The 17,756-nt window shown below is 35.6% G+C and overlaps 2 protein-coding genes across 3 annotated transcripts; one reads left to right on the forward strand and one right to left on the reverse strand.

Moving 5' to 3' along the window:
- Window positions 1–513: 513 nt before the first annotated feature.
- On the reverse strand, window positions 514–3,964 carry LOC135676961 (protein FLX-like 4). The gene is made up of 4 exons (XM_065188715.1): window positions 3,813–3,964; window positions 1,452–2,027; window positions 1,224–1,342; window positions 514–1,117 (listed from the first exon to the last, which is right to left on the reverse strand). Exons 2-4 carry the CDS (start codon window positions 2,000–2,002, stop codon window positions 831–833), a joined length of 957 nt encoding a protein of 318 aa, XP_065044787.1. The 5' UTR covers window positions 2,003–2,027; window positions 3,813–3,964; the 3' UTR covers window positions 514–830.
- A 1,496-nt stretch (window positions 3,965–5,460) lies between these two features.
- LOC135676962 (SAGA-associated factor 29 homolog A-like) lies at window positions 5,461–17,583 on the forward strand. Of its 2 annotated transcripts, none has more exons than XM_065188716.1 (9): window positions 5,461–6,011; window positions 6,616–6,697; window positions 8,306–8,382; window positions 9,211–9,326; window positions 11,554–11,639; window positions 13,356–13,406; window positions 15,143–15,296; window positions 16,524–16,537; window positions 17,227–17,583. In XM_065188716.1, exons 1-9 carry the CDS (start codon window positions 5,561–5,563, stop codon window positions 17,327–17,329), a joined length of 1,134 nt encoding a protein of 377 aa, XP_065044788.1. In that variant the 5' UTR covers window positions 5,461–5,560; the 3' UTR covers window positions 17,330–17,583. The 2 variants fall into 2 exon arrangements, with proteins under 2 accessions (XP_065044788.1, XP_065044789.1); XM_065188717.1 differs by having other exon boundaries at window positions 9,214–9,326.
- The last annotated feature ends 173 nt before the right edge of the window (window positions 17,584–17,756 follow it).

Here is a 17,756-nt window from a genome sequence, read left to right on the forward strand (position 1 = left end):
TACTGGTTAAATAATACAACCACCCAAATGCATGACAATTTTGGATTTCCCGTAGCCACTCAGTGAAGTAATATATCAACTGCAGAAAATTCTCCACAGCCATATATATGTTAAGAGCAAGCAAGCTAAGCATGCCTTAGCTGCTCAAGATTCCCCAGGCTTAACAATTGTTTCCAACATAACTTACTTAAGTCTTTTGAAAGCTTGCCATGTTGAATATAATCTCCAATTAATCTAAATTGTACACAAACATATGTTCATTTCTACGTGCATTTATATGTATGTTGGACACAAACACATGAATACACGAAAGCTCCCTATGCATGACATTGATACGACAACCTCAGATGTGTGAAGCAAATGGAGACCAAAGACCTACATATTGGGGGCAATTGTAACATTGTAACTCTATATACATAAACGCATCCTCAGCAACTATGCTTGATAGGTTTTCTGGTTCAGACTTGGTATCCAGAATTAAAGTAATTCACGCAAAAGATCTAAACAAATCGCTAAACGATGACAACTAAATGGAAATACATTAAGATGAGAAACATTACAGTGTACAGTGTCCCATATTGCTTTGGTCATTCCGTTTATGATTGTCCTTCAACATGCATCACAGCAATCCAACCGGAAAGTGCCCAACAACATCAGCAAACTATGTGACCAGTCAATTAGGTATGATAGATAAAAGACTAATGCTTGGATGATGGACCATCAAATTCGACTTTCCAGTAGGTCATAAATCTCCTCTTGTCAAATTGTATGAAACAATTCCGGGCGCGACACCAAAGATTAGTGGTTTCTCTCCGGTTGGTGTGCTCTGGTCAGCGAGCTTGAGACCCTCCATAAATGTTCGTACCGCTTGCAGTACTCATGCCACCATAAGAATCAATTCCCTCGACCGATGCCCCACTGGTCATGTGAGCTTGAGGCCTTCCATGTGCTTCAGTATAGTGGGCAGGATTAGCATAGCCAAAACCTGCATCTGCATAGTTTACAATGGGAACATGGCTACCAGCCATGTAGCCACCACCTCCCATGCTAAAGCTGTGATTTGGATAACCAGTGCCTTGTCCTGCTGTCTGATGCATACCTCCATATTGGTTGGGTGCTGTTTCACAGAGGAATTTCAAGAAAAATGTGACTAGATTGAACAATCAAAATATACACAAAGACAAGATCAGAAAAATAAATACCATTTATTATCTGTTCAGTACCTGTCACTTCAGCTCTCAGCCTCTCGACTTCTTTGGCCATAGACATCAGGTTTTTCTCCATGGCACGCATCCGCTCCACTTGCTCGATATTCAAACCCTTCTCATATTCAAAAGTAGCACTTTTCCAAAAAGAAAAAAAATTGCAATTTAGTTATTATCTCAGAAACAAAACAAAGAAAAAAATTAATGAAGAAAAATTCCGAAGGATATAAGAACCACACAACACACCGTAATTTCTGGTGCTCCTGTCTCAAGCCATCTAACTCAGAATGCATCTCAGGCAACTTTTTGAAGCCTGCCGTTGATTTTTGTAGTTCTTCTGTCACGACCTGTATCTCAGCAGAGAGTTCCTGTCTCACAGTTATCAGGTTCTGTGCCTCCAAATGTGCTTGTTGGAGTTCCTTCTTCACCACATCACCAGAATGGATATCATCTTCCAGTTTCCCAATCTTCTCCAGTAATCCCCTAATTTGGATATCACTTTCAGTATGGATGCTTCCAAGATAAGCCTGCACTCTCTGCATTTCTTTCTGAGTAGCAACGAGCTCCTGTCTCATGGCCACATTACTCTCCGCGAATCTCTGGTTTTCTCTTGCAATCCTTTCCATCTCAGCTTCTTGAATTGCAACCTTTTTTTCGAGGTGCTCAGGTGGAAGAAGGGCTTCTCTGGGGTGATGATCAGCAGGACCTGGCCCGGGAAGTGGTCCATGGCGCATCATTCCAGGAGCTTGGATAGGCCGTCGCCCATAAGATGATGGCATACGTCCATGGGCATCCATGCTTCCAAATTCACTTGTATAGGATCTAAATGTATTGAATTAAATATTTAACATGTTGTTAGTATAAATGTTGAAAAGAAACTTTCGGTAAGAGAAGAATTAAAAGAGAACACGACAAATTCACATGTCCAGAGATCCAGATTATAAGGAATAAAATCCATGGCATTCTGTTGTCCATGACAAAATAGTTTGTGTGATTATTCGTCAAAAAATATATTGTTTGAAGAATGTGTCTCCGATAATTGGTACCCACACCACTATATACAGAATGCATAAGCTTTCATGTCTTTGTAAAGATCCAGCAGACTTCACCTTTAATTATCATAAGACAACGTTAGTAGTCATTCCCAGAATCACTTTATCTTATATATCTACTAGCAGCTTTGGTATAATTTACATAGGTCAAGATGAAAAATAAGATGAAGGGTCTACAAGCTTCCCCAAAAATCTTTTGTTGTGTGTACCATCTAGCCCTCAAAATGGTCTAAAGAATGAAACCAAAGCCATCAAAACCACAAAAACAAAATTGTTAAGTTCTTTTAATTTATTCAACTGTAGCCTGCACTGCTGCAATCCCTAGATCATGCGTATTTATCTACATCACAAGAACATTACTACTATATTGTTGGTGCTAGTTAACAAAGTTAAGATGAGTAGAACATCCTAGCACCTTCCACCACCATCACTGGTTCTAACGAGGAACAATATACCGACACCAATCCTGCTACAACACGTCTACATCAACGCCCTCCAAGTCAACATTCCCCACCTGAATTAGGGAGGAAGGACGACCCAGTGCGACCCAACACGTCTACATCATACGGTTTGGCCCCTAGTACGAAAAAGACAGCAAGCCAAAAGGCCTTGCATCAGGCATCACTTTTTGACTGGGCATTGTTCCTACTTCAATCACAATTCCCATCGATCCGACCAAAAACTGCCCTTTGCACCAGAGACCACTTCCCCTGTCAAGTTTCAGATGCCTCCTGCCAAGCACCAAACATAATTTTCCATGGCAGTCACCACTCCCCTGGTTAGCATCATTACCGGTCAGGAGTCATCCCGTGTATCACAGACATAGAGGATGTCCCCTATCACCATGAAAAGTACAAAAAGTTCCTCCCTAATTGTACATTATGTAACCAATCCCGTATGGTAATAATAGGACACATTCACTCACTTCAATCCTAATTTTAACTTTCCTACAATTACTTTCACTTGGACTCGGGGTTCCATGAATCCCTAGCCCTTGGGAACTCCCTACTGACTTGAGTGCCGGCAGAGGATTGTCGAAGAAGGCTCTAGCATATCTTTCTGTCTTGCAAAAAACCCTTTTCAAAGAGACGAACGAAGGAATGTGACTCTGGTTGGTTCCACTCGAACTAGCGTGAATTATGACCCTCGTCTTTGTGATTTAGGAAGAGATCCATCAAGTTCCAAAGATCTTATTCCTCTTCCAAGAAGTTGGGGCAATCAGCAAAGTTAAGCAAATGATAAAAAACAACTGTTTATTCTACAAAATAAAAGATTGATTTCTGTGTTTTCTTATCTTCTCTTCTATTAACATAATTGTTAAGAAATAAAAATCGTATCTTTTAACCATAACTATAAATACAATTTGCATTTCTCGGGCAATAGGCTAAAAGAAAGAAAAACCAAAGAGCTTCTGAATTTAGTTGTGGATTAATCATGTACCAACACAAAGTCAGCAATTGCTCCCAACAAAACCCTAACCATAAGTCGTAATCACAAGGGGGCGGGAGAGTGCGAGCGAGGACGCCCAGGGTGGAAAAGAGAGACAGAGCCTTACGTCGGAGTGCGGTGATTATGCTGTGGATTGACGACGGAGCGACGGTGGTGGAACGGTGGAGCTGCGACGGAGGCCCGGTGGAGGTGTCGACCGGAGCCCTAATCGCGTCCCTTCCCTCTGCGACTCCAGAGAACCGGGAAGAAAGAGACGGAAAAAAAGAATATAAAAAAGGAGTCCATAAATTAGACTTAAAATAATAATAATAATAATAATAATAATAATAATAATAATAATAATAATAATAATAATAAGGTGATTGTGTTATAGTTGATTGGAGAATCAAAATCAAAGTACATCAAAATTGAACTACAAATGTCCCTAAAATCAGCAATTACAACTAATCTCATGTGACTCAAATTCATTTTGTTTTAATTTATAATTATATCGTTACAATGTTGTTAAATTACGAAATTATATTTATTTTTTAAAATAATATCGATATAAAAATACATATAATATATAAGATTTAATATAATATATTCGTTTTTAAATTATGGGTGGTAAAAAAATTAACATAAAATTCATGCACTTTAAAATCATATTGTATATTTAAAATATGTCTAAAAAAATACAATAAAAGTAAAATAATGAAAAATGATCATGCGATTTAATATAATAACAAATTTTGATATTTATTTGCATATGTCTTAATATTTTCTTATTTTTATTTGTATTTTTATCAGTTATTTAGTCTACTTCTATCCATAAAAAAATGTGATCAATGTTCAAATGAATAAATAATCAATCCGTTTCGGCCAAAATTATTCTTAAATAAATTATAGATCATGAATCTGTAAGCCAATTTTTAGAATATTTTCTCTCATCTATTACACAATGTCATTAACCTACTTGTTGACCCAAATCATGTGAGCTAATATATATATATATATATATATATATATGCTCAAAGTAATGATGATAGAGCAATCTAATCATAAATAAAACATGAGACAAAATTGAGTGTGGAATGTAATTTTGATCCTAACAACAAAATATACTCCAATCCTTTATTAACATTCATTGTGCATGATATTAATATATATATTTTTCCAAATGTAGAAACTATTTAAATTACTTCACAATTCTAGTGCAATAAAACCCTTCCTCTTTAGAGCACAAAATAGAGTATCAATGGTAGGTCACTCTCCACCTCCAAAATTTTGACTTCCTCTAAATCCTTCAATGTAATTGTAAGATATTTTTAAACTCAAAAAAATGTTACAATATAGTAAAAAAACATTTCATGAATTTTGCAGCTTGAATCGTTTTCCAATATAGTATCCATTATATGTATATATATATATATACATATATATATATATATGTATATATAAATGTATATATATATGTATATATATATGTATATATATATATGTGTATATATATATGTATGTATATATGTGTATATATATATACATGTATATGTATACATGTATACATGTATACATGTATATGTATACATGTATACATGTATACATGTATATGTATACATGTATACATATACATATATACATATATACACATATATATATATATATATATATATATATATATATATATATATACATACATATATATATGTATATATATGTGTTTGTATATATATATTCACGATGTGATGATCGAATCGTTCGCAAATTGGCTGACGACGACATGAATTTGGGCTTTCTTCCACTCTCGACCCAGCCGAAACGAACACGCTGCTCGGGGTTGCTCCGCTGTGCCAGCCGAGGCAGGCTACAGGTTTGATGTCCACTGATGTGATGAATTTTACCCACGTCACCATGGTCCCCAGTACTTTTAGGGTCCACTGTCGTAAGACTTCCCTGAATTGCGCTGTGAGAGGGACAGCCGAGGGGTTGTGGAGCACCGCGACCTTTCGGAAGCCCATCTCGGCCTTCGCGTCGTATCGCATCGCATCGTGCCGGCGAGCAGTCGTTGACACCGCGCGGACGCCCAAAATAAACCCGCAAGCTGCTTTTGGGATCGCGTCGCGCGCGCATCGAGCGTGGGGTTCTGGCTCACCAAACCCTCGTTTCGGCATCGATCGGGCCGGGCAGCACAAGCGGAGGGCGGGAGGGATGTCGGGAATCGAGATCAGCGTGCTGCTGGACAAGTCCAAGGAGCTGGACCAGCTCCGCAAGGAACAGGAGGAGGTCCACCAGGAGATCAACAAGATCCACAAGAAGCTACAATCCAGTACTTCACCCCCTATCCTTCTCTTCGCCCCCTTTCACAATAGCAACAACAAAAACAGCATTTTGCTTCTTGAGTTGTTAGTGCTGCGTCTCCTTTCGAGCCATTGTTGATTTCTGTTGCTTTCTGCCTTGATTCTTGTCTTGCTTCTCTTCCACAAGGCGTTGTGTTGAGGTTTGCCTGTCGTGTTTTGCACACTGCAACATCTGGGGGATGAAAGCCTTCGGTCTCGCTAGAGCGCATATGGCAAATGTCAATTCCTCTCGTTTCTTTTTTGTTTTTACTGGAAAGAGTACAAATTGTTTACTGAAGCATGATCTGAAGCAGGTATTGCCTATAAATTAACAAATTTGCTGATAGGAGTTCCGAGTATTGCATTTTTGGCATGATCTACAAGGTCCGCAAACATCTATAAGTTGATAAAATAATGCCTTGCGAACACTGAATTTGTGCACTTTAGTCCACTTTTTCGTATTAGTTATTAGATTTGTCCTGTTAACTTGCTGTCACTATCATTGTTTCGATGTGGTTATATAGTTGTTGTTGGAGTGGTACATATCTTCTCTGTTCCTAGATGTTTTGATGTTTCTATCTGTGATGTATCTAGCTCTGGAGGCATCGGATGCCATATTAATCAAGCTCAGACAACTGTATTGTCAGGCCAAAGAGTTGTCTGAAAATGAAGTCAGGTATACACTAAGAACGAAACTTTCAAATTCCATATCAATTTTTATTTACCAAAAGGTTGTACTGTTGTGCATGTAAATGGATAGTTCATCTAAAACTTTTGAGTATAATTTTTTTCAGCATCACGTTGGTTTTTCAAAGTTTAATTAATGACAAAGTTCTTTTAATCATGAAAACATCTGCTAATATTTAGCATTTTTATGAGAATGCCTTACGCATGCATTTTGCTGCTTGTGCTTGTTGATTGATGTTGTTTCCTTGTTGAAGAAAATGATTCTGAACATGACTTCTGTTGTTTCTGGATGTAGATGAAACCTTTTCTTTATCTATTTGTCACATTGTACAAATGAGCCTTCAGCTGCGTTACATAGAATAACATATAATGGAATTGAAAATTTTAATTGATTCGTTCTCTTCCTATTGTTTTTTGTTTATAAAGATTAATTTGAAGACTTTCATTCAAGTCCTAGTCGTTAAATGTGCTAATTAGTGCAAAATGGTGAGAATTTTGTGCATGCATGTTTCTTTTTTGGGGGGATTTTTCCATTAAACACTTCAAACAAATCACTACAATTTTATCATTTTTTTGTTCAATTTTGTATTCTCAAATCACACCTAATGAGTATCTTGAGCATACACTTAAAATAGAGGACAATTGACATTCTCATTTTAAACAGCTGCCTTCTCGTATTGCTTAAAAATACATATGTAAATACCAAGCACACTGAATCAGAACAATTCAACCACAGAATCATCACAAGGACAAACCAGAATATATGCTTATGTGCTACTTCATATAATCATATTTCATAAGAGCAGTTACTGAGTGTTTGATGGTGTTTAAAAAATTTCAAGATTGAGCTTCTGTTTGGCAGATGCAAACTGCTGCCAATAAAATAATTTAGATTTATTTGTTATATGATTATGTCTTTGTTCGTAGTGCATATATTTGGGCTATTGTTGAAAGGTCAGGTTTAGGATAGGCAAACCTTTTTCCTTCACTTCTCAGGAGTTTACATTAGTCTGAAATTTAAAAATTTGCCGTGCTTGATTCTAGTTATGTAAAGGGGAGATATTTTTCTATGAAACGTGTAATTTTATGACTGGTAACTAAAGAGAAGGTACATTTGTCGTTGCTCATAGAACTTTCTGTCATAAGGCAACTTTCAATGCTATTACTATTATTTTCTTTCTTTATTCTTCTTATGAAACATGTCTCATAAAACATGTTTCCTTAAAGTTCTTGGCTGTTTTCTATTGCAATCGGAATTTTTGTCATCTGCGAATAGGCCCCATGGAACATGTAGGCATTATTGGTTGGTCCTACATCATCAACTGAAAAGAGTGGAATCATCAATGTAAACAAATAAATACTATTGGAAGGTCAGCTGCTATAATATCATGTGAATATAAGGGGACTCTTAAGGGGGCTTTTTTTCAGAAGCTGGAACCCTTATAGTTCGCTTAAGTGGATATGCACATTCTATTATGTCAGGACAACAAGATTATCTATGTAGTACATGTTGCATTATTTTCAAAATTGTGGTGGTTGGTTGTAATATTCTCAATATTTCTTTGATCTGACATTTTTAAATAATTTTATGCTTTAGTGCTTCAAATGCATTGATGAGTCAGCTTGATGCTTTACTACAATCTGGACTTTCAGCTGCGCAAAGGAAAAAAATCGGTAAGGACAACATGTTTCAGGTTTTCCTGTTTTAGTTAGTTTATTGTGTTTCACTTTTTTCTTGGTATCGGTTAAGCTTATCGAAAGTTCCACTTTAAATTTTGAGGGTCTAGGCAGGATGTTATCTTGCCATCTAATGCAGCTTCACAAAATGACCTGTAAATATAATTTGCAGATTGTTGGTTCCTTACGATAATTGCAACTTTGTCCAAGTTTGATTCAATTTTTGTTTTGTTTTAGTAGTTTGAGTTTAAGGCTATGGTGATATTTTTACTGTCAGATAGCTAAACATCTCTTCTAGTATCTTTAAATGTCAAGTTAATATTTTTGCTACTTTAGTTTTTCTTGGTTATAGAGAAATTGTCCATTACATATATATGATGTCTTTGAAATGGCCAACCAAAATGACTTTGTTTGACAGTAAATTGCTGCCGTCTCCTGTTGGCTTATTACCTGTGCTTCCTTTTTCTTGTGTATACTGCTCCAGAAAAACATAAGATTACATATGTGATCATTTAGTCTTGTTCCATGATTTTTTGGACAGTAAGAACTTTTTCTGTTGTATTTCATTACATACGAAGAGTGACATAATCCTTGGATTGTGAACCCATGTGTGGTTGACAAATCTTTCGGTTTATTGATTCTTATTTTGAATATGTTTGATGGTTGGATAGGAAACTTTTATTCTGAGAATATCATTGACAAAATTATCATTGAAACTCAAAAGATTACTATTACTAACACTATAATTTCATGCTCAAATCTTACTACATAAGCATTTTGTTTCTGTTTATTTTTATTAGTCAAGTTGATGATGATTCACTGCAGAAGTAAGTGAGCAGAAAAAGAAGCGGATGAAGTCCGATTCAGATATTGCAAGATTTCCTCCTACTGCATCTATGAGAAGCCAACTTGAGCATGCTGCTAACCTGAAGGGTGAACAGGTACACATGCTAGACCTCTATTGGTACTGTATATAAGATGGTCTATATCATTGCTGACCTCTTTCTGGGAATAATCTGCTTCACATAAGTTCTTTGATTTAGCTCATCTCTTATGTTTCAGAGTTCTTGTGGTCACTTGAGAAATTCTAGGTGGTTAGTCATGGAAGAACATATGGTTGTTTGCACCAACTAAAAGACACTGAAATCTCTGTGTAAAGGCCAAATTATGGGCTGCAGTATGGTGAATAAATTTAGGTTCACTCCAAGAAAAATATTAATTGATAAACTGATGCTTACTCAGTGATGTAGTGAAATTGTCAAGACTTGGTTAAACATGAGTACCAACAGTGAACTCATATATGCTTAATTGAGTATGGCTTGCCACTTACAAGTAAAAGCTCAAATCTAGCAACCCCTTGAGTATGGAAGTGGTGTTTAACGTGTATATTTTGGAAGGAAATCAAGATACGATGCAGGTTTTTAAATATATGCATATTCTTTAGTAAAATTCTGGTCTGGACTCAGGAAAAACTTGACCTGTTGCCGAGTATTTCTCTAGTGTTCAAGTTCTGTATACTGATATGGACCAAACAGATAAAAGAAGTGGATATGTATTTAAACTAAATTTAATCCTGTTTTTCCTGAATACTGTTGTCCAAGTTTGAATAGTATAAGTGCTGCTGATGCTGAATATCTAGTTAGTTTCAGACATGACAAATTTGTGCTTGATCATGTAAATGATCTTGCTAGAGCCTGGTAAAGAATCACATTTATGATCTGAAATCATGTGCATGAATGAAATTTTCTCGAGAAGTTTCAGGAGGGCTAGCTTGTTCCTTGTGGAATTCTTAGGCAAGATGCAACTGTGTTTTGTTCTTGAATTTTTCTTAGTAGCAGTTTAAGTTATAGCAGTTGACCAGAGAAGATCAAATTGTGTTCTGTATAAGCACAGAACAGCAAAATCCATAAGATGCAAATATATGTGATTAAAGATATTTGATGCAAGAATTTGGCTTTCCAGGAACTTAACCAGTGGGAAAAGTGAGTGATGACTCGTACATAGAATGAATTGCATAGGAACATAGATATTGGCATGTGGCTGTTGAGGCTGCTATTTACCATGCTGACATGCGATGTATGGTTAAACCTTGCCTGTCTAAAGCCACTAGAGATCTGTTTTGATAACAGATGATTGACAAAAGATGATAAGTATGGTAAATGTGAGTGTAATACGGGTCCAGAGACTTGATTCTTGTTCTTGGGAACAAGGTTCGCCGTATCGTACCGTACCGGTATTTCGACCCGAGCTCGGTATGGTATGGTACCGGTGTACCGGGTGATATATCAGGGCATACCAAGCGGTACATCCTGGCGTATCGAATAATTTTATATATTTTTTTTTCATACTGTAGCAGTGCTACAGTACTACTGTAACACTGTAGTGGTACCGGGCGGTCCGCGTACCGGTAACCTATCGGACCGGTACGTACCACCCAGTACGGGCGGTATGCTTCGGTATGACAGACCTTGCTTGGGAATATGTTAACCATGACTGTTTTGTACCTTATGCAATGAGCACATATAACTAATCCTCTTTTTCATTTTCTGAAAGCATTGATTGGCCAGTGTCATAAGAGAAAGCTAATAATTTACTTTAACAGTTTCAGTTAAAAAATCTGCAAGGAATTTGGTTTTCATGGAGGAGATATGCTCCTAGATTTTGCTGTCAAGTCAAGATGAAAAATAACAAAGAGCCGGGTTAGAACAAGCAGCAAGGTGGAGGATGATCAGTCTTAGACCAGCTGGAGCAAGTTTGACATTCTGGGTTCTTGTCTGATAGAGCTAAAAGCCAAACTGACATTAAAATGCCTGTCTAAAATAGTGTAAAACTGACGTAGCATCTGTTAGTTAGCTTGTTCTTAATAACATTTTGTGCAAAGAAAATATTGGAAGGGTCTAAGGTAATTTTTTTCCTGTAGGAAGGTGAGAAAATGTTTTATAAGATTAAACTTTTTTGAAATGAATTAGATGTTCTTTAGCAAGAACTGGAGAAATCTTTTAATGCTTTTTTGTTATGTCATGCACATAGGCTTCTCTGCTTTATGACTTAAGTCACTCCTCTTCAATGATTATTTCTATTATGGACAAGTGCTCAAAAGAGACATATTTCTGGTTAATCAACTTTCATTCAATTTTAGTATCTCTAGAAGCACTTTTTATTTTTCAGGTGGCAGCTAGGGTCTCATCTGATGATGCTGAAAAAGATGAGTGGTTTATTGTGAAAGTTATAAATTTTGACAAGGATACAAAGGAGTAAGCCTTCTGCATCTTACATTGTATTAGCTTGATTGTTAACCAGATTATTTAATTGAACTTTTGTTACATTCTGAATTCCATATTCTTTACATAGTGTAATGTGCTTTAATGAGTTATATAAAGCAGACTGGACTGGGAAGGAAGAGGCCTAATGCTAACTTCATTGCTTTGTGCTTTAAAAATTAAAATAGCTTAGTTTTATACCAAATAAAATAACAAATGGAACATGGTCAATTATGAACCAGTCGCAAGAGTATGCAATGAGGTTATCTTTTTATATGGTAGATATTGATGTATTTCTTCTTGAAGGATGGAAATTCAAATGCTATTGGGAGTATCCATGAAATTTTGTTACTTAGCAAATATATGCAATAAGTTAAGCTCTGATGCTTTGTCTTGTTTGGGTTCTCTTTTTATCCAAAAATCATTGACCTTATTGGTTGGTTATTTGTTCATAAAGTCTTCTGCAAACAAAATACACTGGTGGACTTTTTTGTGCCAAAAAGTGGATACTTCTTCTGACTAAGCTTCAGCTTAACTCATAAGCATATTCAAAGAAGTCTAATGTCTGGGATTAGAACATTAAATTCTCATGTAGCATGTTTGTGCTGGTTGGTAGTCCACATAGTTTAAATACTGCACCTATCATGCTTGCTGGTCAGTGCCACACTGCATTGCACTTAAAATAAGTGTTGGGTGAAACATTTCATGCTGACAGTATTGATTTCCAGAACTGGGTTTTTCAACTTTAGCGCTCTTGTGCGCATTGCTGGCACACAAATTGGCCTTGGTATTATAAGCAAACATCATTTGAAATGCAATAACATCTTATTCTTAAGCTTCTTGTTCAATGTTTCAGCAAATTCTCATGCACGTAATCAAAATGGTCAACATTCATATTCTAGAACAATCTCCTTGGTTCATGCATATTTTAACAAATAAAATGCTCTTCAGTCATGTTTCAAAAAGATTGAGACAAATGTCTTTATTTGGTAGTCCAAATGCATCTGTTTCATTTAGTTGAGAGGAGACCTTGTTCCTCCAATACCTAGACATGCAATGATAGTCCATGGTCATGTTTATGTACTACTCGTTTGACGTCTCACATCGAACACGAATAGCTTTAGCAATCTTCATCATAATGATAGAGTGCTATAGATTAAAGCAAACAAATCTAAGAGTCCATTATGGTTTCTACTTAATGTTGATTTGTAGTATTAGCCTCAACTTGCTGTACAGACCCATAAAATTTGTTGTATAAATTTGTCTTTCTTGAGCCTAACAAACTGTCATGTATCCACAACTGTTGTCACACAAAAGCTGTTTGCCAGAAGACCTCACCATGCATCAAAAATGATATCACTTTGATTTCTTGTTTGCCAGATGTCCTTAAGGTATTGCGATATTTATTCTAGTTAATTTTACTAAGAAGCTTTTTAGCTCTTTTCTCTTTCCAATTTGTTGTGCTTCACCTCTAGGATGCCTTTTATTGTTCTTATATGTACATTGTGTTCATGCCTATGATTATTTTTCAATATGCAAACTTTTAGATGCTTATATCAGATGTTCATCCTTGGTGATAGATTCACTATTACCTGCTAATATGTTTTTGATTATAGTCATTGGTAGAGCTTTATCTTAGTCCAACTCTGGATATCAACTTATGTGGAAATTATTTTTGATCCTTAATTTCTTGTCTTATAAAACATGCAGATTTGAAGTTTTTGATGAGGAACCTGGTGACGATGAAGAAAGTGCACAAAGGTAGTGTCTTCTATTTCACAGATTTTATTAAATATGGAAAATTAATTGAGATAACTACAGAATGCTAGATCATACTCCACTTCGTGAGAAATCTTTGAGTGATTTGGAACTTCTAAGTTTTTTTCTTGGAAGAAAATGACAAACGATTCTATTTTCATGTGCATACACATGTTTATGCTAGATATTGCGGGAAGAGTGTTTGAGACACCACTCATCAACAGATGTCTGCATTTCTTGCCCAAACAACATATACAATTTTATATTTAAATTTGAATTTCCATATTGTCTCTCTGGTCTGTGCAGTGACTAATTAAGCACATAGTTATGTGTTAGTCTGATAGAGTGATAAAAGAAAGTGACTAACTATAAGATCAGTACAATTCAGTATTTATTATGAGTTCTTACTCCACATGTCGAGTTTGGTCATTATAAGTCATCCATGTACAGGGCAACTAAAAGAATTGGAACTATAAAAGAAGCCTGATATTATTATTATTTTTTCCTAAGTATGATCTCGGGATACTCAGAGCGAGAAATGAAACTGGTGCCATATAATGTTATGTTATATTCTTGTAATATTTTAAAATAAAACATGCATACTTGATACTATCTGCAACCCACAATACAGGAAATCTATTATTAACATGTGTACTGGTGAAAAATGCCCTAATCTCAATGTCACTGCAAGAAATAATCACTGACCGTTGAACTGTAAGGACCGCCTGTTCGAGTTGGTTTTTATCAAAAAAAGATGTTCAACTCAATTTTACCTGGTTTATTCTATTGTCCAAGGTCCTGAATGACCATAATACCCTGGAGTAAGGTTGTTTTTATAAGGCCAGTAAGTGAAACCTAGCTTGTAGGCTCCAAATTTATCAAAGATTGGAACAATTGCCTCACTAATTTGCATAAGCCGCATATTTTCTGTCTTCTGCATTTTTTTCTATTTAATAGAAGGATGATTTTTTACTCCTAAAATTTACATTATTTGCCTTGAAAATATTAGTATGTGTTTGTTTTTCCATCCACTTTAATTCATAATACTAATTCAAACTGATTATTTGTTCTCACTCTTTGAAACTAAATCTTGAACAATGATTAAATGATTCTTTTTGCTTGGTAGCAACTCTTTTGTTTTTGTTTTGCTCTAATCAATATCTACTGTTATGTTTTTAACTTTCCGGTTGTACCTTCAATAGGCCATCCTGAACATTGGCTGCTATAACAATGAATTTCTCTGTTCATTTGTGTTTGAAAAACCTTTTCATTCATTGAATTATCTGGTCCTCATCTCCTGCTTCTACAGATATTGTGTGCCTTCTTTCATAAAATTATAATTTTAACTTGTAGATCTATCTTTCTGAAAATGTACAAACTCTTCTTTTTCCCTTGTAAAGGCATAGTGAGAGTTCTTAGATTTGAACTTTTATGTGACAAGTTGTATGGAGAACCACACTTTCTTGAGTCATTGATGCACTTGTAGTGTTTAACTGTTAACCATCTGGCTTTGTTTTCTTTCAGCACTCTGGAAGAGTAATGAAAATCTCTCATTGTATGGTTTTTTGTAGTTACTGAATTCATCATTGCATTGAGGAAGCCTGCAATAATTAACTGAAAACAAGCAGTTAGGATAGACCTAATAGATATGATTATGGTATTTTGAACGATTGCTTGACATAATAGATTAATGAAGATTGACCAATGTCTTTCTGATGTATTTCTTTACTCCATTTCAGGAAGTACAAGCTGCCTATGTCACACATTATTCCTTTTCCAAAGAAAAATGATCCTTCTAGTGCACCAGATTTCCCACCAGGCAGACATGTCTTGGCGGTCTATCCTGGAACTACAGCTTTGTATAAGGCAACTGTGGTCAATTCTCACCGCAAGGTAAATTATCCAGTAGTTTCCCTGTTAGCAAGGACTGTTATATTGATTGGCATGTGTCAGCTTGGTTGGAAACTAATGAAAAGAATTGGCATGACACTAACCCATGCAAAAGGTACTAATGTATTTGTAGGCCTTTTTCATGGCCTATGCTGGTTGGCACAAAGGCATGCTGACTGGCACAGTATCGGATTGAACCATGTCAGAAAGGTATCAGCATGCCTTCATGCAGTAAAGCAATCTTTGCCATTACCACTCTATTTTATAGTTATTTAATCAAAGAAGTCCATTAATTTGACAGTGAGAGCTACCTCTTCAGATATTTTCATCATAAATTTCACTAGCATCTGTCTGGACCATTTGCCATACCTGGTGTTCCGCATACGTAAATAAAATATGCCTGTTAGATGGTTGGGGAGTGTGTGTGTGTATGAATATATATACTCCTTTCTAAATTTGTCACCTTCAACATGAACAGTAAAAACATGAACAACAATTAGGCAGCAGAGAGGGTTCATTTGATTGCTGATCCTAATATATATAAACATACAATTTTATTTTCCCATGAAACTATATTCATCCTCATATTGAGAAAATAAGTCTTTTTTTTATTGCTGTCTTATCCTCTCTAACAAGGAATTCATAATCCATTTCCATTAGATATTTATTTCTTATAAAACAAAAATGCTTCAACAAAACTAAACGGTGTAAGTTTTCAGTAATAAGGATGGTGCAACATATGGAGACTACTGACCTAATAATTTGGTATTATGGCTGAAAAAAGAAAGAAGATGCACTTACTTCCAGTAATAAATTCCAGGGATTAAAGGCAAACTAAATTATGTCTTTTATGGTAACAATGATTTTTCTTACACAGCACTTTGTTTCTTGGCATGGATTGGAATAAGTTTTACTATCTTATAAGTGTGTTATAAGTAAAGTATGCTTCCTAGTGTCTTCTAATGAAAATACTCAGAAAATTAACAATACATATTTCCTGATAGATGAGCAGAAATTTTTGTTCAATCTTCAGTTAGCTATTAGATGTTATTTCCATCTGTTGTATAACACCATAACATGTTCACAGCTTATTCATTTCATATTTAATTTAAGATGTTTATGGGCAAGATATTATTCTCTAATTTTCCCAAATTTATGATATTTGCTGCAACATACTGACTATAACTTATCTTTTCTATTATGGTTTCCCTTCTGGCTGGAAACTTCCAGAGAAAATCTGATGAGTAAGTCAGCTATCCTGTAGTGTCATTCCCTTTCTCATACAGATATCTGCAGTTGTTATTTGCTTTAACCTGCGTGATTTGCTAGTTTATATAACATATGTAACATTGGGCAGGAAAAATATGATTAAAAAAATCAACTCATGGTCATGCATCTTGTGAGTAATATCACTTAGTTACCAATATGCGGGTACTTACAGTAATATAACATTTCAAGTGGTTATCACCTTTCCAATTACTCCGTTATGATTGCCAAATTGCAGCTGCACATTTTTTATTTTTTCTATTTACGTCTAACAAGAATTTGGTGATTTTGCCCTAAACAGAAACCAATGGCTGAAAAGAATCCATGTGGCCTGTCCCTAAGTGCCTGTCATTGTATCTTTTACAGTGTGGTTCAACTTCAAACAATTACGTTCCATAGTCTACGCTCTGCTTACTGTTGGATCTTTCATTATATTGTTTGTTGTTCAATCTGGCATTCGCTCATCCTCCTATCTTGTGGATCAGCAGTAGTTGTTAAGAGCACAACGTATGCCACAGGAGCCCTCTCTTTTAAAAAATGGCACAGTATAGTTGCTCTAAATTGATCAAGGCCACTTGCAACTTTTAAACTCTGCATTGGTTTAGGACTTCTGATAACTTCAAAACTTAAGGATGTTGACTGGTGTTTGATTTCTTGTTTTTGCTAGTTACCTTCTCGAGTTCGATGATGACGAAGAAGATGGGTCCTTACCACAAAGAAACGTACACTTCTACAAAGTTGTTCCACTTCCAGATGGACATCGGCAATGAAACTAGATTGAGCAGTTATTTCTTAGTCTATAAACCTAGTACTAAGACACAACCTTCCTTCTGAGGCTCTTGGTAGTGCAGTTGTGATGGTAGTGTAACATAGTATATATATGCTTGATCTTGATGCTTGCATAAAATACATTCACATGTATATCATAATTGTTATTACGGCCTTTTACGATCATCAAGATGGACTGTGCTAAATTGTTGTAGAATGGTGTAATTTGTTTATGACAGTGAGAAATTTGTGAATATATATTGAGTACTTGGTATAAATGATATTTCTGTGGCGCCATGATGGTATTAATATGGAGATAATGTCATCCCTTTATTTTTGAAGGTCCTTGAATTCTTTGGGATCAAAGAACTTAGTATCCATATTACACCATTGTTAATTTGATCTTTGTGCTTCGTATTGACAGTGTAT

Source organism: Musa acuminata, chromosome BXJ1-6 (genome assembly GCF_036884655.1).
Source record: "Musa acuminata AAA Group cultivar baxijiao chromosome BXJ1-6, Cavendish_Baxijiao_AAA, whole genome shotgun sequence".
NCBI lineage: Eukaryota > Viridiplantae > Streptophyta > Magnoliopsida > Zingiberales > Musaceae > Musa > Musa acuminata.

Excerpts from the sequence above, each read along its gene's own strand:
- LOC135676962 (XM_065188716.1), top strand. The coding sequence starts at position 5,561 with ATGTCCACTGATGTGATGAATTTTACCCACGTCACCATGGTCCCCAGT. Across the intron at positions 6,012-6,615 it reads CCACAAGAAGCTACAATCCA|CTCTGGAGGCATCGGATGCC; the intron begins GTACTTCACCCC and ends TGATGTATCTAG. Across the intron at positions 9,327-11,553 it reads CTAACCTGAAGGGTGAACAG|GTGGCAGCTAGGGTCTCATC; the intron begins GTACACATGCTA and ends TTTATTTTTCAG.
- LOC135676961 (XM_065188715.1), bottom strand. The coding sequence starts at position 2,002 with ATGGATGCCCATGGACGTATGCCATCATCTTATGGGCGACGGCCTATC. Across the intron at positions 1,343-1,451 it reads CAGGAGCACCAGAAATTACG|TGCTACTTTTGAATATGAGA; the intron begins GTGTGTTGTGTG and ends TTTTTGGAAAAG. Across the intron at positions 1,118-1,223 it reads GCTGAGAGCTGAAGTGACAG|CACCCAACCAATATGGAGGT; the intron begins GTACTGAACAGA and ends TCTGTGAAACAG.